Below are 19,646 nucleotides of genomic sequence, written 5' to 3' on the forward strand. Positions count from 1 at the left end.
CTTTGCAGGAGCAAAGGCAAGGGGAAGCAGAGCTTACCCCACAACAGAAAAAGGCTCCTTTAGATAGCTATACCTGTATGCAGCCTAAGTGTGCTTTGTGTGGTGGCATAAACCCCAATTCTAATATAAACTGCTGATTTGTTTATTTTTTTGCTTTAGCATTAATAAGTGGGACCTGCAACAAAATGCTGCAGCGTGGAGTGCTTTTGTTTCACATTCCAGCCAGCCAGCCTGCCATGCCTTTCTCCATGATATTCCATTCTGTTTCTACTTCCATTTGGTTTTCCAGTGTACTTCCCCGCAGTAGTCAGTCAGCATTCCATGGCTACTGAGCATGCTCAGTCCTCATTGGGCTATTTGGAAGAGGGGTTCCAAAGGTTTTTTTTTCCCTATATATTTTTTTGTATATCTGCAAACCTTGGGCTTCCCCCAAGCCAGCTGATGCTACCATCTTGTATGTGAATGGTGCAATTTTGTCTCTATAGGAATCCAGGCTTCCCTCTGAATTTTTAAAATTGTGGGTATGATGTGCTGGTGATCACATATAGGGATCCCAGCACAAGAGTACAGGTGGTTTTTGGTGTGGAAGCTAGGTCATGACTTCATCCCTAGTGCTGATGGTGACACTTTGGGGAAGATATCAGCATATTTATAGTATTCAGAGGAATTCTATTATTTTCAAAATTGCACTGCATATGCAATTGCCTTCTCCGCTACATTTCTCAGGATGCTAATCTTGGATCCTGCTGTGGATTCTCTCTCGCTCTTCAGTAACAGTTGACAGTTGTGATAACAGATATATGGTACTAAAAGCATAACTGAATTTAAAAATAGAACAGCCCAAGTTGCCTCCTGTTGCTGTGCACAGGCAGATCTCTGTACTTTTAAAGTAAATGGGAACTCCTACAGAGGCCTCTATGGGCTTTGGATCCCATGTTACAGAAGGAAGAGGACTGGTGAAAATTGGTAGGTTTATCTTTGTCTTTCAGTCTACCTCTCTGGATGTTTTGCTCATTCATCCTCAGAGGTGTAGGTAATAGGTATCTAATAGAGATAGGTAACAACAGTAAAACTGAAATTCAAATCTTGAAATAAAATACCAGTTAACATCCTGAAATACAATACAGGAATTAAAATAACCCCAATGCTGCTTTTATCATGGCAATTAAGAGAGCCAGTGTGGTATAGTGCTTAAACTGTTGGAGCGGGACTTGGGAGATCCGGGTTGTAGTCCCCAGTTGGCCATGAAGCTCACTGGGTGACTTTGGGCCAGTCACTGACTCTTAGCCTAACCCACCTCACGGGGTTGTTGTGAGGATAAAATGGAGAAGAGGACGATCATGTACACTGCCTTGGGCTCCTTGGAGAAAAAGGGGGGGGCTATAAATGTAACAGATAAAGAAATAAGAGCAACCTTCCCCCAGTGTTTAGTCTTGGGCTTGGGTAAGTCACCAGGGGTAGATCCCCAGTATGGGGCAGCCCTCAGCCACACTATCATTGTGGCAGAAGAACCACCCTGGATAAAAGCCAGTGCTTGAATTATAGGAGAAAAAGTAGGGGCCTTTAATGAAATCCACATTCCACTCTTTGTCTGTGCTTTTTGCATTTCATTTCCTTTTGACAACACAGTTTATATCTCCCACCCAAGCATGTGAATATAAATCTTTATCAATTTGCGGTTAACACTTCACACATCTGATTAAGTGGACAGTGTCCATAGAAGCTTATGACAGAATAAATGTGTTAATCTTTAATGTGCCACAAGACTCTTCAGTGTTTTTGATTCTGCTCCCTGGCTCCCCCAGTTTTAGCCAAATCATGTCACTCTTCTAAAACCAGTAGCTTAAGGGCACCACAAAAGAGGAGGCAGTCTGTCCCCACCCACTTGAAATCTGGGCACTGATAAAACCTTTTGGGATCAATTCTGGGAGGCTGCACCTCCTGCCTCCTGTGAAGAACATCATCACAAGGGAGAAGCCAACCTGGTCCTACACATCGGCCAGAGAGGGAGGAGCTGCAGGGAGCTCGCCCCACCCCTCCCTGCTAGAAAGAACACGCAGCTTTCGGTCGACCCCCAAAGGCTTATGACTTGGGTGACCCACTTAGGGGAGCCACAAGGGAGCAGAGGGCCTGGGTTGTAGCTTTTAAAAATTGTTGGTGGGTGGTGGGCTTTGGGGTTGTGTTTGTGATTTTAGGGATGGGGTGCCCACCTGATAGGCAGAAGCGAGGGAAGCATGTGACCACCTGGCAGAGACAGTGGGGGGAGTTCCGGGGGCTGAGGGTGGCCGGCAGATACAAAGGCTGGGCGGCAGATGATGGTGGAGCACTAGGGGCAGGCCATGCGAGTTAAGGGGAACAGGGGAGAGAAAGGTAATATCTGTCCCCTGTTCCAGGCCTGTCCAGAGTCGAAGGATGGCTGGGGGATGCCTGACTCTATCCTCTGGCCTTTGTCTGCTGCTGTGTAATGCCAGGTCCATTGCCCATAAAACATCTCTCATCTATGACATGATCCTGGATGAGGGTGCAGACCTGGCATGTATTGTGGAGACCTGGCTAGATGAGGCCTCTGCTCCCACTCTTGCGGCCATTTGCCCGGCTGGATTTTCGTAAGCACAGCAGCCGAGGGCTGGCGGGGTCAGGGAGTGGAAGTGGCTGTTATCTACCGGAAGTCCTTGGTCCTCACCAGACTCCCTCTTCAGGAGACCAGGGTTGCTGACTGCATGTATTGGAGGTTGGGCCTGAAGGGCAGTCTGGGGTTTCTGCTTGTGTACTGTCCACCCCACTGCATGACAGACTCCCAGGCCGAGGTGGTCTCTGATGTGCATGTGCAGTCCCCTAACTTGTTGGTGTTCAATGTACATTCAGAGGCCACCCTCATGGGGGCACCTCGGGAATTCATGGAGACCATGACTTCCTGGGAGCTGCACGCTATTCCAGCTGGACCCACCCATGTAGCCGGTCATGCATTAGAGCTTGTGTTTGTTTCCGGAGAGGTGGGGAGTGATCTGGAAATCAGGGGTATATCCACCACCCACTTGTCATGGTCAGATCACTCCCTCATGGCGTTGGACTTCTTGGTTCCACAACCCCTCCGCAGGGGTGGAGGACCCATTACGTTGGTCCGCCCAAGGCATCTTATGGATCCAAATGGTTTCCTGACTGTGCTTGGGGATTCTTTGAAGCACGCAAACAGCCACTTGGTCAAGACCCTGGTGGATGGCTGGAATGCTGCAATCACCAGGGCATTAGACCGAGTGGCTCTGAAACACCCTCTCCCCCTGAACAGAGCTCAGGCTGCACCATGGTTCACCCCACAGTTGGGAGCTCTGAAGCAGGAGGTGAGAGACCTAGAGCACCGGTGGAGGAAATCTCGCTCCAAAAACAGTCGGACATGGGTTAGAGCTGTAGCTTCAGCCTACCACATGGCGATATGAGCAGCAAAAAAGGATTTTTATACTGCCTCTATTGCATCCGCAGAGTGCCATCCCAGGAGGCTGTTCCAAGTGGTCCGGAACCTGGTCAGTCCAGTTGTTCTGGAACCAATGGAGCACCGTAAGGCCTCCTGTGATGAGTTTGCAAAGCACTTTGCAGATAAAATAGACAGGATCAGGAGTGCTATTCCGTGCGCTGTGAATACAGTTAGTGAACGAGGGGCGGCCAGTGGCAGACTGGTTGTGTGGGATCGGTTCCACCTTCTTCCTTCTGAGGAAGTGGACAAGGTGCTTTCATCTTTAAGGCTGACCACACGCTAACTCAGTCCTTGCCCATCTTGGCTCATTATGCGCTGCAAGGAGAGACTCAGGAAGGGGATCAAGGCAGTGGTGAATGCCTCCCTTGAGGAGGGAGTAATGCCATCAGCCCTCAAGGAGGCGGTTAAAGAAGCCCTCCTTGGATCCCCAAGACTTGAACAACTTTTGCCTGCTCTCGAATCTGCCGTTTTGGGGCAAGGTGATTGAGAGGGTGATGGCGTTGCAGTTGCAGGCACACTTGGAAGAAGCCGATTATCTGGATCCATTTCAATCGGGCTTCAGGCCTGGGGATGGGACAGAAAAGGCCTTGGTCGCTTGATATGGGAAGGGCTCTGGATAGGGGCAAATGCACCGTCCTTGTTCTCCTCGATCTCTCAGCAGCTTATGATACTGTCGACCATGGTATCCTCCTGGACCGCCTGGAGGGGTTGGGCATAGGGGACACTGTATTACGGTGGTTCCATTCCTTCCTGTCTGGCGGGTACCAGAGGGTAGCTCTGAGGGAGGAGAGTTTAGATCCTTGACTGCTCAATTGTGGGGTGCCACAAGGTTGTATTCTCTCCCTGATGCTATTTAACATCTAAGTGAAGCCACTGAGGGATATCATCAGGAGGTCTGGGGTGCAATGTCACCAATATGTGGATGACACGCAACTTTATCTCTCATTTAAATCCTCGCCAAGGGTGGCTATAGAAACCATGTCCAAGCGTCTGGAGTCGGTGAGTGGCTGGATGGAAAGGACTAAGTTGAAACTGAACCCCGACAAAACCAAAGTACTTTTTGTGGGAGACAAGGGGAGGTTGGGGGAGGTTGACTTGGTGTTCAGTGGGGTGGGGCTGCTCCTGAAGGACCAGGTCCACAGCCTGGGGGTCATTTTAGACTCCCAGCTGTCCATGGAGGCTCAGGTGTCAGCCGTGAGCTGGGCAGCACTGTACCAACTCCATCGGATACAGTGGCTGTGCCCTACCTCCCTAACCACCTGCTCCCATCAGTAGTTCATGCCCTGGTCTCCTCTGCCCTTGAAGATGGTTCATGCAGCTGGTGCAGAATGCAGCAGCCCGTCTGATTACAGGCAGCCTTTGGCAAGACCACATCACTCCAGTGCTGAAGGAGTTGTACTGGTTACCAGTTGTTTTCTGGGCCCAATTCAAGGTGTTGGCATTGACCTTTGAAACCCTATATGGTTCCAGCCCAGTCTATCTTAAGGAGCGCCTTCAACAATACCAGGGACACCACTCAACACAATTGGCCTCGGAAGGCCTTCTGTCTGTCCCATCGGCCAGCATAGCTAGGCTGGTGAGGACTAGGGAGAGGGCCTTTTCTGTGGTGGCCCCCACTTTGTGGAATTCCCTCGCTAGCGACCTCCACTATGCTCCCTTTTTGATGAGCTTCCAAAGGGCTTTGAAAACCTGGCTGTTCAGGCAGGCATTTGGGGTGGGTTAGGATGGTTCTGTTTGTTTAGTTTTTTAGAGCAATGTTGTTTTGTTCTCTTGATTATGTAAATTTGTTGTATTTCATGTTGTTATTTGTATTGTATGCCACCTAGAGTGGCCAGGTAGCTGGCCAGATGGGCGGCTAATAAATCAAATCAATCAATCAATCAATCAATTAATTTTGGTCATTCAGTTTGCGTAAGGCTGCCAACAAATGAAGGAAACAGTAGCCCAGTTTCTTTACTTTGTGGCAGTAAAAAAAAAATCTGCAGGAATTGGTTTCTCCCATCCCGGTGCTGCAGTAAAAGAAGTCACACTTGCCAAACTCCTCAGTCAGTGCTGGCTCCAGGTTTTTGAGGGCCCTTGGGCAAGACACCTAGAATGGGTGCCCTCTCTTAGTAAGTCTATGTCAGGGCGCAGGGTCTCAGGGGTTCCCCAGATGGCTGCACCCCATTCCCCTGACTGCTGATTATTTGGTGGTTACCTGGCTTTTGTGCACTTTTCCCCATTCTAAAGTTTGAAATGCCTCCCCTAAGGGTTAGTTATTGGCAGTAAGGGCTTTTAAGCTAAAACATGCTGGTATTTTTGGGCCTGTCCCTTTTATCTTTGGCCCCGCCCAACCCTGGAATGGCCCCTGAGAATTTCTCTGAAATGGAATTTGGCCCTTGGGCTGAAAGAGTTTCAACACCTGTGTTTCAAAGTTGGTGTACTGCACCCCACATGCGCTGCCTTCCAAACAAGGCTAGGTTTGATTTAAACAAAGCCTTCCACTGAGAGAGAGGCAATGGCCTCCCTCTCCTCAGGCCAGAAGCAGTGACTGTTGCCCTCAACCACTTCCTGGTTCCTCTCAGGAAGTAAAGGCCCAATCCAGTGCATCTTTCATACTTTCACAACCTCTCTGCTACCTTCTTGCTGCCAGTGTCATCAGCTGCTATTTTCCCTCATCCTTTTTCTCATCATTGCTACCACTTGGTTGCTTGACAGAGAGCAAAGTGAGCAAGTAGGCAATGGCATCTACAGCACCTCCTTCATACCACCACTATGGTCTGGGCCAGAGCCGAGCAAGAGGCAACTAACAAACAGGTTGCAATAATGAAGAGGGGGAGCAAATCCAGGAGGCTTTAGATAGTAGGCCGCTGCTGGGGTGTGGGCCCTTGGCAGGTGCCCCACTGTGCCAGCCCTTGATGCTGGCCCTAACTTCAGTGCCCTACAACTGGTAAAGGTAATTCATGCATCCTTCAGAGCAACAGCTCCTGTTGTGGGGAAGCATTATGTACTATGGGGGAGAATGATGACTTCAGTTTAGGAGCACCTTTACCATGACACCCTCCCATGTATTTTTTTTTATTTTTTCTCTTGGAGGTGGTACCACTGTGCCTGACAAAAGATTGCAGATGCTGGGCTCTGAATTCATACCTAAGGTCTAGACATATGGAGTTGTGTGGAGGGAGGAGAGGGAAAAGCACTTCAGCAGATGAAAATGTTGCTAGGATATTGGCACACAATTTGCCCATCAAATTTTTATTTCTGCCCAACTGTGATTTATGTACCAAGTCTGTTCTTGTGTTTAATATTTTAGGCATTGCCTTTTAAGAGTGTCTGTATTCTTTTGGCAGTTTCAGCCCTGGAGTTTGGTCTCAATATCCATTATTATAGGCAGCTGGTGGCCAGACCTTGTGGAAAATGCTGCTTTAAGTATCTCTTGTGAGCCAGTCAGTGTCAATTGCTGGCATGTTTCAGGTGGAGCATCCTGGTTTGCAGTTCATGTCTCTGAAAACTAACTTTTCCCTCTCTGCCCCATTTGGTTTCAGGAGTTTTTCTGAGCCCTGTGCCTCTAGAGTCCATAAACACCAATTGGTTTTTATACTCCTGAGGACATATGTTTATCTAACGGCCCCTCCAAATTTGACTGGGGGAGGGAATGGAGAGTTTCAATAACCCTCCATCCCACTCTTCTACTTCTCTCTGCCTTCCCATCCATCAGCTAAGGACCTTATCTAAAACATTGCATGGGGCAGGCCCAAGAGTGCTTTTTGAAACCTGTCCATCCCCCAATTCCCCATTTCCCAATTCCCCAAACTACAGGCCCTGAGGAGGTGGTAAGGAATCCCCTCTGAAACCCAGAAGCTTCATTTGTGAGTTGGGATGAAGAAAAAAGCTTCCTTTGCTCCTATATGCCCCCAAACCCAGCTCCCTGTTTTGAGGCCACTGAGTTTCAGAGGTGGCAGGCAGGTTTGGTGCCCAAGTGTGGCATTTTTTTACTTTTCTCCATAGGAATGGATGGCAGATGTTTACTTATGGGGGAGAAAGTAACGGTGTGCACTCAAGGACATCACTGGGGTGCGGGCTAAGTCTGGTATCTGAAGGGAGAAGCAGTTTTTGATCCACCTCAACTGTGTCCCAGATTTGTAGCCCATTTACTTTGTTCCATAGAATTCAGTGGGAATCACTGAGAGCCACGCCCACTTCTATTTGCACATTAGAAATACTCTTTTTTTTTTAAAACGCAATCGCAAGTTCAGGAATGTACAAACTTTTTCCAAAGAATGAACTCCTGTTCGCATTTGCATTCAGGATTGACAGTGGGACACGTTCTGATTATTTGCAAACTGAAACAAAATGCTCGTACATCCCTAGCAGCTGGTATTCAGAGGCATGCTGCCCCTGATACTGGAGGTAATATATAGCCATCAGGACTAGTAGTCATTGATAGCCTTATCCTCTATGAAGTTGTCTAATCCCATTTTAAAGCAGTCCAAGTTGGTGGCCATCACTACATCTTGTGGTAGCAAATGAAGCCTGTTTTATGCCTTTTGGTTTTAACTCTTGTAATGTGGAGTACCCAGAACCATAACTCTAGGTTTATCAGTCTGATGATAGTCTAAAAGTACTTAGAACTAAGTTAATTACTTTGCAAGTACTGAAAACCATGTACTTTGGCCTACCTCTCTATTTCCTGATCCTTCAGCTCCATCAAGCTGAAGGCACTGAAGAAACTACTGGGCTACACAATCTTATATCTTATATGTATGGTTAATCAAAGGCATAGAGAGAAGATCAGAATTGTATATGCACACCCCATATCCACTGTCTGTGTGTTGGATATCACATTTATGTAGGGTTCTAGTTGCCTAGCACTCTATATGTGTAGGGCCCAACCATATGTGCTATACATCACAAAATGGAGTGTATCAAACATATGGTTTGGATCTATACTCATGAGCCCCTGTGCAAATGCGATGTCCAACACATGGTAATTGAGGGGTCGGCAGTCACGATTCCAAGCCCCTCTACATGCATTGGATTGAACAGGTCCATATATCCTTGACTTGGAAATCTGATGGATTGAAAGTGCAGCTGGGATACAGCCAGTGGGTGCAGATTACCAGAAGGATTTCAGAGCTTGTCATCAGTGGGAAGGATGAAGCATCACATCAAAGCACCATTTATGCCCACAAACTACATTCACTTGAGCCTCATCCACAAACCAATCACCATGATTTAATTTGATTCAGCCAATGCGATGGGATTAGTTACAAATTGCAAAAATTCTATTTTAATTGTTTTGTGGACTGCAAAATTGAAGAATGTAAGAATTACCTTGCTGGCTCAGACCCAAGGTCCACTGAAGCAGTCCAGTATTCTGTTTCCAGTAGTAGCTAGCCAGATGTTTACAAATGGGGCATGAAGGTAGTCTTCATTCTTAGTTCTTAGTTCTCATCTGGTGTTCGGAGAGATTCTGCCTCTGTAAATGGAGATCTTGTTTAGCTACCAATGCTAATAGTTGCTGGTAAGGAAACTCCAAGGCTTGGATCCAGGTTCTGCCTTCCATAAAAGGAAGGGCTTTGCTTGTGGAAGGTCCCTCTGTCCAGTTTTGGGGGATTGCCGTCCCCCTTCCACATCACAGCTCACCCCATTCAGCAGGGTCTCCTAACTCCATGTGGGATTTTCAGGAGGCTGGAGAGTTGTCTGTGAAAGAGGGAGTGAGGAAGTCCACTTCAGTCAGCGCAGTTCACCCAGTGTAAATCTAGATCTAATCCCAGGAGTTTGTTTAATCCTTTCAAAAAGCTGTTTAAGCAAATGGCCATCATCACATCTTGGAGTAGTGAATGCCATAAATTAATTATGCTTAGCGTGAAGAAGTATTTTCTGTTGTCTGAATCTATTGCAAATCATCTTCATCGTGTCACCCCAAATTCCAGTATTATGACAGAGGGAGAAAGATTTCTTTCTCTACATTCATAATTTCATATGCGAATACCATGGCGCTTGATATGCACCTAGCTTTCAAGTTTGTATTTGCATTTGTTCCTTTCATGCATATGACTTATTTTCCTCTGATTGATAGGGATTTTTATATCAGAAATACACTTAGCAGAAAGTGGGGAAGGCTGCTGCTGAGTAATTTGGGTAGTCTCCCTGGTCAGTTTCACTTAGCTACAGAGCACACTGCCTGAACGCTGCATCACTGAATCTTTTGTAGAGAGACTGACTGTACATTGGTAGAGCACCTGCTTTGCATGCAGCAGGTTCAGTCCCCAGCATCTCCAGATAGGGTTCTGAAGAAGTCCTGCCTGAAACCTTGGAGAGCCACTGCTAGTCAGCATTGACAGTACTGGGCTAGATGGACCAAGGGTCTGACTCAGTGTAAGACAGCTTCCTATATTCCTACCATTGTCTAGCTTTGACTCAGCACAAATGATGTGGGAGCTACTGTAATTAAGTATATAAATAAACAAGAATCACTGAGGTTTCCTTATAATCACTACCTGAAGGGCAATAGATTACACAGATTATCCCCCAGATAAGTAGTTTCTTATGTAGCATAATGTGATGACATAATTCCATCAAAGAATGCTGGTGGGTTGATAAACCAATATATGACACACACTGAAGTTTTGGAACCTACGATGGATTTTTTTTATGAGTGTTTGCATTTCTTCATTAATATATTTGCATATGTTTCTATATTAAACCTTCATTTTAAAAGCATTTCTATTTTTAGAATACTGTTAAGCACCGTGGTGATATGATGCAAGTGCTGTCTCTTTTTATGTTTCCTAAATTAATTAAGTCTGTCCAACCAATGAAATAATTTTTGTTAGTTTTAAATAATTTTGTATATCACAGACACCTACTGTGAGATAATGAAGGAAGTTGCAATCATGTTTTGAAAATGTTCATTACATTGTAAGTTGCTGTTTTTAAAATTGTATTTTGTTTTGGAAGCTTGAACTGCTTCTGTTTGCATACCATTTTATGTAATACTGAGGTCCAGAAGCTTAGCATTTCTTTTCTTTAGAAAATTGAAATTATAATGTGAAAACAAATCTAACTTGTGTCAAGGTGCACTGGGAACATCCCCAAACAGTTGACAGTGACAACCTTTGTTTAGGGTATAGTGCTCCCTACCTAAGCCCACTGATGTGTTTGCTTTGGGCAAAGTCCTTTTACTTTGGTTTCCTGTAACTTATCATAAACTGCCAAGTAACTCATGGTCCATTGTGGTTGAGTAAACTAGGTTATTGTGCGGTGGTAGCCACAAGATGGCTAAGGTAAATTGGAGGGCTCATATTCAGATTGTTTAATGCAGATTAATTGCCTTTAATCACCCTGTCAAACTTAGGGCGAAGTTGGTAAAAAGATTATTTTTCTCAACCTTTCATTGCATACAGATGAGTGAAATGTGAATTTCTTATCTGTGATAATGATTATGAGGACAAGCTGGAGGTGATCATTCCAGATTAGTTATCATGGAATATAAGGGTGCGATCTTGTGCATGTGATGCAAATGTGTCCTTAGAACGTCTCTGTTCCCCTCCCCACTTTTTTTTTTTTGCTGAATGTTGTGGTTGTCTTTTTCCTCTACAGAATTTTGAGGTTGTTGTAGTTTCTGTTAAATTCGTATTACCTATTTTATTACAAACTGTCTTGGGAATTTTTTGTTGCAGGGTGGGGTAGAAATGCTTAAAATAAGATTCTTCTGGGGAAGAGTTTGATTTGTATGGTTTTTTTCCCCCCTTTTTCTTTTTTGCATTACAGTAAACTATCACAGCACCAACACTGTTGATACACAATGTTTTTAAGAGGCAATTCTTACACTATGGGAACAGTGTGGTTACTGTGACTCCATCCCACATTGCTCTGCTAGTATGTCAAGGGCGCAATCCTATGCATGTTTAGACAGAAAAAGTCCTACAACTCCTAGCATGCCCCAGCCTGGCTGGGGATTGTAGGACTTTTTTCTGTCTAAACATGCATAGGGTTGTGCCTTAAGTATATTAATGCTATGTACACTAATACAGTAAGGCTGCAATCCTGTGCAAAGTTACCTAGGAGTAAGCTCCATTGAATTCAGTGGGACTTGCATCTGAGTAGACATGCATAGGATTATGTCATTAATTCACATGGAACACTGTTTCCAATTCCCAGAAAAATGCAATACTGGCATGGGACATTACCATGGTGTTGACCCTTCCCACATGTGAAGGGAACTATCTTTCCTCACGTTACTGGAGCAGCATGGGAAATGACAGAAATGACTATGGGGGTATGCCACTCCTCTCGGGTAAAACCGGTTCTACCCCTCAGAGACTATGTAGAACAGGAGTGGTCAGAAAGTAGATTTGGATCTACTGGTAGCTCTCTGGTTGATTTGCAGTAAATCATCAGGGATTTCTGACTCAATGGTTTAAGAGCAGCAACAAAATTACTCTCCTCCCACCCTAAAATATACTGCTGAAACGAAGGGAGCTTGGGGGTAACCAGGAGTGGGTTTTTGTGTGGAAGGACTGTGAGCATTCAGTTCTGGTACTCAGAAGAAATTCCTCGGCTCAGAATTCTTTAATACTAAGAGTGTATATGTTTTGTACTGGTCTTTCATTCGTGGATCTCAGGGTTCTAGTAAACAACAAAGTAGGTCCTGCAAGCATCAAGTCTGTCCACCCCCGATGTACAATAGTATCTTGAGGTCAGGAATTTTCTAATTCCCCTCCACCCCCGCCCATGATTTTAGACCAGTGGAATCTGGTGGCTCCGATGTCAGTGGGGCGGTGAATCCACTCTGGGTTCCAGTCAGAACTCTAAAGGAGCTCCACACCTTGGAGAGCTCCTTTAGAATTCTGATTTGTTCTGACTGAAACCTGGAGCGGATTCACTGCTCCACAGACATCGGAGCCCTGAGCCCCCACTGTTTTAGACTAGTTCTTTCTGCCTTTGAGCATTTTAAATCTTACCGCTGTAACTCAAAGATAGTGATTTTGGGGGAGGATGAGCAGCTTGCTGATTGATAATGGAGGCTGCCAGTCAGTAACAGAGCGCATCCAAGGGCGGTCTCTCAGAGGAGAGAAATCTACCCACTCAAACTGATTTTACACGAACTTGATGATAGAAATTCCTACATGGCAGCTCCCTATCCATAGCCAGCTGGTTGTGTGGAGCCACAGGCAGGATTAAGCTTTGCTAGACGCCACTGCAAACACCTGTAAATTGACATTTGCAGCAGTGTGCCAAAGAGCTGACTCTTGCATGTGGCAGCAGCTGCAGCCCGCCAGCGGGCTAAGGGCAGGGAGCTGACCCAGGCAGATTCCAGGTAGGTGTAGTGTACCCAGTGGAAACAGATTTCCATTGGGTAATGTGCAGCTTTTTCAGATTCTTTGCTGAGGCAGCTGACATTCACAGTGGGAAGCAACTAACATGACTGTGGGAAATAATTCAGCTACTTATTCAGCCTATCAGGCCTGACCTAATCAATGTCCAGACTTTTCCCTTCCATGCAGAAGCAGTGTAATGAGGGCCATGTCAACACAGTGACTTTTGTTCAGTGGTGGCCAGTCTTTTTTTGCATGTGTGCCTCTCCAAGCATGAGATTTAAGGGCCAAACTAGTTGTCGTGACATTAAATCAGTTTTTGCATTTAACGGCCAGGTCTTCTAAAAAATCAGATAGCATCAGCTGAGGGTAAGGGCTGGTTATTATTGGATTGCAACAGACACAGAAGGGGAATGTAGCCTTTCTTTCCCTGCTGTGGTCTTGGAGAATATCCCTCCTCTGGAGCTGATACTTGCTTTGGAGGGAAATCCCCAGTTTTAGAGCTGAGGGAAGGTTTCTCTCCAAAGCAATTCCAGTTTCAGGGGAAGGATTTTCCTCGGGACCACAGCAGGGGAGGAAAAGGTTAAATTTCCCCTCCACACCTGATCATTATCAACTCACCCCCAAACTTGCACATGAAATGGAAAGACACATTTAACCTTGTATCTAGTTTGGCGCTAAAATAGTACCATTGTTGGCCCTAACATAGTGCCACTGTAGTGTACACTACAGCAAGGGTGGCCAGAAGGTAGATCTCCAGACGTTTGGGGACTTTAGCTCCCAGAAGCCCCTGCCAGCATGGCCAATGGTCAAGAATGTTGGGAGTTGAAGTCCAAAACATCTGGAGGTCTACTTTCTGCCCACCCCTACACTACAGTGCGCTGGTGTGGTTTTGCCTCTAGTCTACTGCATACTTGGCCCGTCCCGTTGGTACCAAGGATGGGTGAAGAGCATAGGCAACAATGCAGCGCAGAAACTGCAGGCAAGACTGCCAGCCTGACTCTGTGTCAGCTTCCAGATAAGTTGAAGTTTAACTCCCATCATCTCAGCCAGCATTGCCCATGCTGGTTGGGGATGATGGCAATTGTAGTTCCGCACATGTGGAGGGCACCAGGTTGGGGAAGGCTGTCCTATGCCATTGCCCCATGCTACCTATGTCACTTGGGGCACATGGTTAGGAAACCCTTAATATGCTGTCATTTCTCTATCTTTTTGAGATAGGAATTGAAAGTGAGGAAGGAACACATGGCAGGTTGCATGTCGGAATCAGATTTGCATGCCTTCTTCTCACCATGAGTAGCCCAAACCACATTAGGGGATGACAGGTTTCTTATGTCCCAGAATGCAACTTACAGGAAGAGATTAGATCTGTCGCAACTTTCTAGAAATGAATCACTGGCCATTGAACTAAAAGCAGAATGTCATGTGTGTTTATGTTGAAAAAGTGTTTTTATTGGCTAAAATGTAGCTGGAAGCTTTGCTGGCTTTGAAGAACTTGGCATAGGTTGTGTTTATTTTTAATGGTTTATTCAGAGCTATGTGTATTCTGTACTTACGAAAAAGAAAAAATTGTGTGCCAAGGTACTCCATATTTGTGAAAAACAGAATCCTGTGAGCATTATAAAGTATGCAAATTAAGCACATTTGCATGTATTTTCTTTTTGTTTATCCCACCCCCTACCCCTCCCCCATTCTGTTAGTTATGGTGTTAACCATCATCAGTCTACTTGTAGGAGCCTGAACCAGGCATCAGCCATTTTATGGAAGGAGCCATGAAAAGATTTGTGTTCCTCACAATGGAACAGCACAGGAATATGTTACTATGATTAAGCTGTTTGGGAACGGTGAGATAAAGGAGACGGCTCCTTCCCTTAACACCTCTAACTCACTAATGGCAAATGTACCTAAACTAAAATCATGTTAAGAAAGCTTTCTTAAGAGTTGGATTGGTTAAAATTGTTGCTGGGACAAAAAAGCAGCACATGGGGGTAGTGATTCCTCCCACCCCACTGTGCACGACCCACACTGGGAGAGGAAACTGTAGCAGGAGCTGAGCTAGAGAGCTTTGGAGCTTGAGCATGAATGACCCTGAAAGGGAAGTGTTAACCCAGCAAAGACCCAGAGGAGACTGACAGCCTTATATATGCATAGCCAGTGGCTTCTCTTCCTGGTCCTCAGCTGGGTCATTGCTTGCAACTGGATCTTCTCATAGAATCATAGAATAGTAGGGTTGGAAGGGGCCTACAAGGCCATCGAGTCCAACCCCCTGCTCAATGCAGGAATCCAAGTCAGAGCATCCCTGACAGATGGCTGTCCAGCCTCGTCTTGAATGCCTCCAGTGTGGGAGAGCCCACCACCTCCCTAGGTAATTGCTTCCATTGTCGTATTGCTCTAACACTCAGGAAGTTTTTCCTGATGTTCAGCTGGAATCTGGCTTCCTGTAACTTGAGCCCATTATTCCGTGTCCTGCACTCTGGAATGATCAAGAAGAGATCTTGGCCTTCTTCTCTGTGACAACCTTTCAAGTACTTGAAGAGCGCTATCATCTCTCCCCTCAGTCTTGTCTTCTCAAGGCTAAACATGCCCAGTTCTTTCAGTCTCTCTTCATAGGGCCTTGTTTCCATTCCCCTGATAATCTTTGTTGCCCTCCTCTAAACCCTCTCCAGTTTGTCTGCATCCTTCTTAAAGTGTGGTGCCCAGAACTGGACACAGTACTGCAGATGAGGCCTAACCAGTGCTGAGTAGAGGGGAACTAGTACTTCCCGGGATTTGGAAGCTATGCTTCTATTAATGCAGCCCAAAATAGCATTGGCCTTTTTTTCAGCCACATCACATTGTTGGCTCATATTCAGCTTGTGATCGACAACAATTCCAAGATCCTTCTCACTTGTAGTGTTGTTGAGCCATGTATCCCCCATCTTGTAACTGTGCATTTGGTTTCTTTCTCCTAGGTGCAGAACTTGGCATTTATCCCTATTAAATGTCATTCTGTTGTTTTCTGCCCAGCGCTCCAGTCTATCCAGATCACTTTGAATTTTGTTTCTGTCTTCCAAAGTATTAGCTATCCCGCCCAATTTTGTGTCATCTGCAAATGTGATCAGCATTCCCTGCACCTCCTCCTCCAAGTCATTAATAAAAATGTTGAAGAGCACTGGACCCAAGACTGAACCTTGCGGTACCCCACTCGTTACCTCTCCCCAGTTTGAGAAGGTCCCATTGATAAGCACTCTTTGAGTCCGATTCTGTAACCAACTGTGGATCCACCGGATTGTTGTTTCATCTAGCCCACTTTGAGCTAGTTTGCTCATCAGGAAATCATGGGGCACTTTGTCGAGAGCTTTGCTGAAGTCGAGGTATATGATGTCTACAGCATTCCCACGGTCTACAAGGGAGGTTACTTGATCAAAAAATGAGATCAGATTTGTCTAGCAGGACTTGTTCTTGACAAATCCATGTTGGCTTCGAGTAATCACGGCATTGTTTTCAAGGTGCTTCCAGATGGATTGCTTTATGATCTGCTCCAGAATTTTCCCAGGGATTGATGTCAGACTGACTGGTCTGTAGTTCCCAGGTTCCTCCTTGTTACCCTTTTTGAAGATAGAGACAACGTTAGCCCTCCTCCAGTCATCTGGCACTTCCCCTGTCCTCCATGATTTCTCAAAGAGAATAGACAGTGGCTCTGAGAGTTCTTCTGCCAGTTCCTTTATTACTGTAGGATGCAGTTCATTTGGCCCTGGAGATTTGAACTCATTCAAAGGAATTAGGTGTTCCTTGACCATATGCCTATCGATCTCAAGCTGCAATCCTGCCCCTTCAGCCCGTACTTCGCCTTTGCCAGGGGGGTCATAGACCCTCTTTTGGGAGAAGACTGAGCCAAAGTAGGAATTGAGCACCTCTGCCTTTTCTTTGTCATCTGTTATCATTTTGCCATCCTTATTTAATAGCTGAACAACCATTTCTTTCCTCTGCCTTTTACTATGCATGTAGCTGAAGAAAGCTTTTTTGTTGCTTTTAGTATCCCTTGCTAACCTCAGCTCATTCTCAGCTTTAGCCTTCCTGATGCCATCCCTGCAATTCTGTGCTACCTGCCTGTACTCTTCCTTTGTTACTTGGCCTTCTTTCCACTTCCTATATGTGTCCTTTTTTGTTTTCAGGTCATCCCTAAGCTTTTTGTGAAGCCACATTGGCTTCTTCTGTTGTCTTCCACCTTTTCTGTTGTCTCCCTCCTTCTGAATAGGCTGCTCGTGACAGAGCCTTCTGGTAGCCAAACGGGTGCTCTGCTGGCAACTCTGGGCTTCCCACCAGGTCCAACAGCAACTTCACTCTTGAGAGCTAGGGGACAAAGGGGGAGAATTGGGGATCAAGGCTGGGCTCAGGATGGGTTCAGAGGGGTTATTGGAGGGCCAGGCAAGGCATCCCTGAGATGGGGCTCTTCATGCAGTCTTTGGGCTACTGCAGATTCTTCCTGATCTTCACTTGGAGAGGGTTCTCCGTGGAGTTTCAAGCCTCTTCCTCCAAAGAGATTTCTCCAGGGTCTAGGAGCTGGATGGGATCCTGACACTCGCCCCCCTCCCTCCCCCTGATGAAGGGACATACATCTGTGGAGTTAGGGTAGCAGAATTTTGAATTTACATGATACTTTGAAAGTGACACAAGACTCAGGAACACCACCAAAGAGTCCCTTATGCTTGGTTGGCCACATTGGTACAATATCAACAGGCCACATTAATATAATATCACTGTAAACTACCACAGGAAATGCTGTAGTTTAACAGCATAAAACAGTATTTCTAGTTGATGATTACTGCTCTCCTTTACTCTTCCTTGCTAACCACGGGAAGGGGCAAGAAGCTTTGCAGGCAATGAATCTGTGACCACAGGACATCCTGCTCAGCTCCTCTCTCTGGCTTCTGAGAGATGCCAGCACTACCCACAAGCCCTTTCACAATCATGAGGGCTAGAAACCCATGCATCTCCATGCCTGAGAAGCCACACTCAAGGCTCCTTCAAGGCAAGTACCATCTACTGGAGTTCGGAGTAGGGTAGCCATAGTGGGGCAGCAGCCTGGTTCTGCTTGACCTTAGGAGGCTTTAGAAGCCACGTGGAGATTTTTCCTTTCAAAAAGGTGTTTGGTTCAAACACGCATATGCACACACATGCACGACCACTTGTTTTATTGATTATTATTTGTTTGCTTAGCCTTTTTCATATTTATATTTGGGATGATACAACTATTGCGTTTATTGGCTTGGTAAAATGTATGCTCCTTCAACAGCCAGACATGGCTCTTCTGGATCACACACACAGCTTAGCTTTGCTTGCAGACTTCCTGAACGTTAGCATTTGATGTGGTTTGTTTTTCTCTTTTAAAAGTAGCATTTGAGTTGTTTCTCTAATTACTGTGTGGGGTTTTCCCTTCTCCTTTCTCATAACTCAGGTGTAATGGCTCTGCTGAGGCCGCTTCTATTGGATGTGGTTCCAAATATTCAACAGACAGCTGCTTTGGCCCTTGGGAGACTTGCCAATTATAACGATGACCTGGCAGAAGCTGTAGTTAAGGGAGATATTCTTCCACAGCTCGTGTACTCATTGGCTGAACAGAATGTAAGAAACTTTTATTTTCTTAAACAAGCCTTTTCTCTCTGCCAAATGGGGTTAAAATCTTCTGTCTTAATTAGATATTTAATAAGAGTCTTTAGATTCATGCGTTGCCATCACTGCACCACACATGGTAAGCGCATTGATCTCTCTTGATAGAAGGTATCCATAATTGTGATTTAATGACTCTCTTTCAAAAAATGATATTATTCTTACTTCATTAGCTGAAGTATATTACTGGTAATTTTATTTCCTGAACTGTTTAATGAAATGATGGTATGGAGAAGGCTGCTTTATAAATGAAATAATCAGAACTACTCTACCAGTAATTAGCTAGAAGCCGTCGTTAACATCTGTCTGTAAAACGCACATAAACTAAACTCCTGTCCACAACACATGAGAGTCTAGAAAACGATAGCCTTGTAATATCAAATGTATTGATGCCTGGATAGCAAAATATATATGTGCTTGTAGATAGGCTGTATTATATCGTCAAACAGATTAACAATATAATAAGGTCTATTTATGAGCTTAATCTGCTCATTTTCTCTATAATATGAAATAACCTAGCATATATATAACATTGTTGAGCTGGCTAGTGCTAGTCTTGCTTCAGGATTGCCAGGGTAAGGGAATCCTTTGGCCATTTCTTGTTAAAAGATCAACAAGGACGTTGGCAGAAAGGAGACATTAAGGACCTACCACAGTCTATTTCTGTTCTAAGGCCTGATCTTCCTATTATAGGGTTGCCAGGTTATAATCTGGTGATTCATGCTATATCTTTAAAATCAACAGCAAAGCATGCGGTGAGACAGCAGTGGCTTCTCCCGCCTGTGCAGTACTTGGTCTTTTCACCTGCCTTCTTTCCTTGCTTATAGTGCAACAGAGGTGGAATCTTGCTCTTTATGGCTCTCTTCTCCTTTAAATGGTTATATTTTCCTTCTTCCTTATTGAGCAGGAAGAATACCTCTTTGGAATACATCTTGCCAGATGTTGGGAAAAAGAGGCTTGCTTTGTTTTTTGACTATGTTTTCCTGCCAGTGGAGTAATAATTTCCTTTGCAACGAAGAATAATTTAGAATGAAGCATTTGAACATTGCATTTCCCATCCTTAGCAATGTTTCAGCATCATTTCTGTGTTGCTTTTGTGTTTATTTCCTTATGTGTCTGACTTTAGGTTCTATTCTGTTTTCCCCAGATTAAACCTTTCCCTTTGTTTAAGAGTGTTTATTTCCCCCCTGAAGTATTCAAAAACTCTCACCTACCAGTGAGACTTA

At 45.2% G+C, this 19,646-nt stretch overlaps 1 protein-coding gene across 1 annotated transcript in view; it reads left to right on the forward strand.

Moving 5' to 3' along the window:
* SPAG6 (sperm associated antigen 6) overlaps positions 1–19,646 on the forward strand; it is a 71,789-nt gene that overhangs the window by 15,959 nt on the left and 36,184 nt on the right. Inside the window, exon 3 of the mRNA XM_084860478.1 lies at positions 18,209–18,375. Within this exon, the coding sequence (XP_084716604.1) occupies positions 18,209–18,375 (167 nt within the window). The remainder of the gene's footprint in view (positions 1–18,208; positions 18,376–19,646) is intronic.

The sequence above is a fragment of the Heloderma suspectum genome, chromosome 5, assembly GCF_057233095.1.
Source record: "Heloderma suspectum isolate Gila_16-S chromosome 5, 16-S_ref, whole genome shotgun sequence".
NCBI classification, from domain to species: Eukaryota; Metazoa; Chordata; class Lepidosauria; order Squamata; family Helodermatidae; genus Heloderma; species Heloderma suspectum.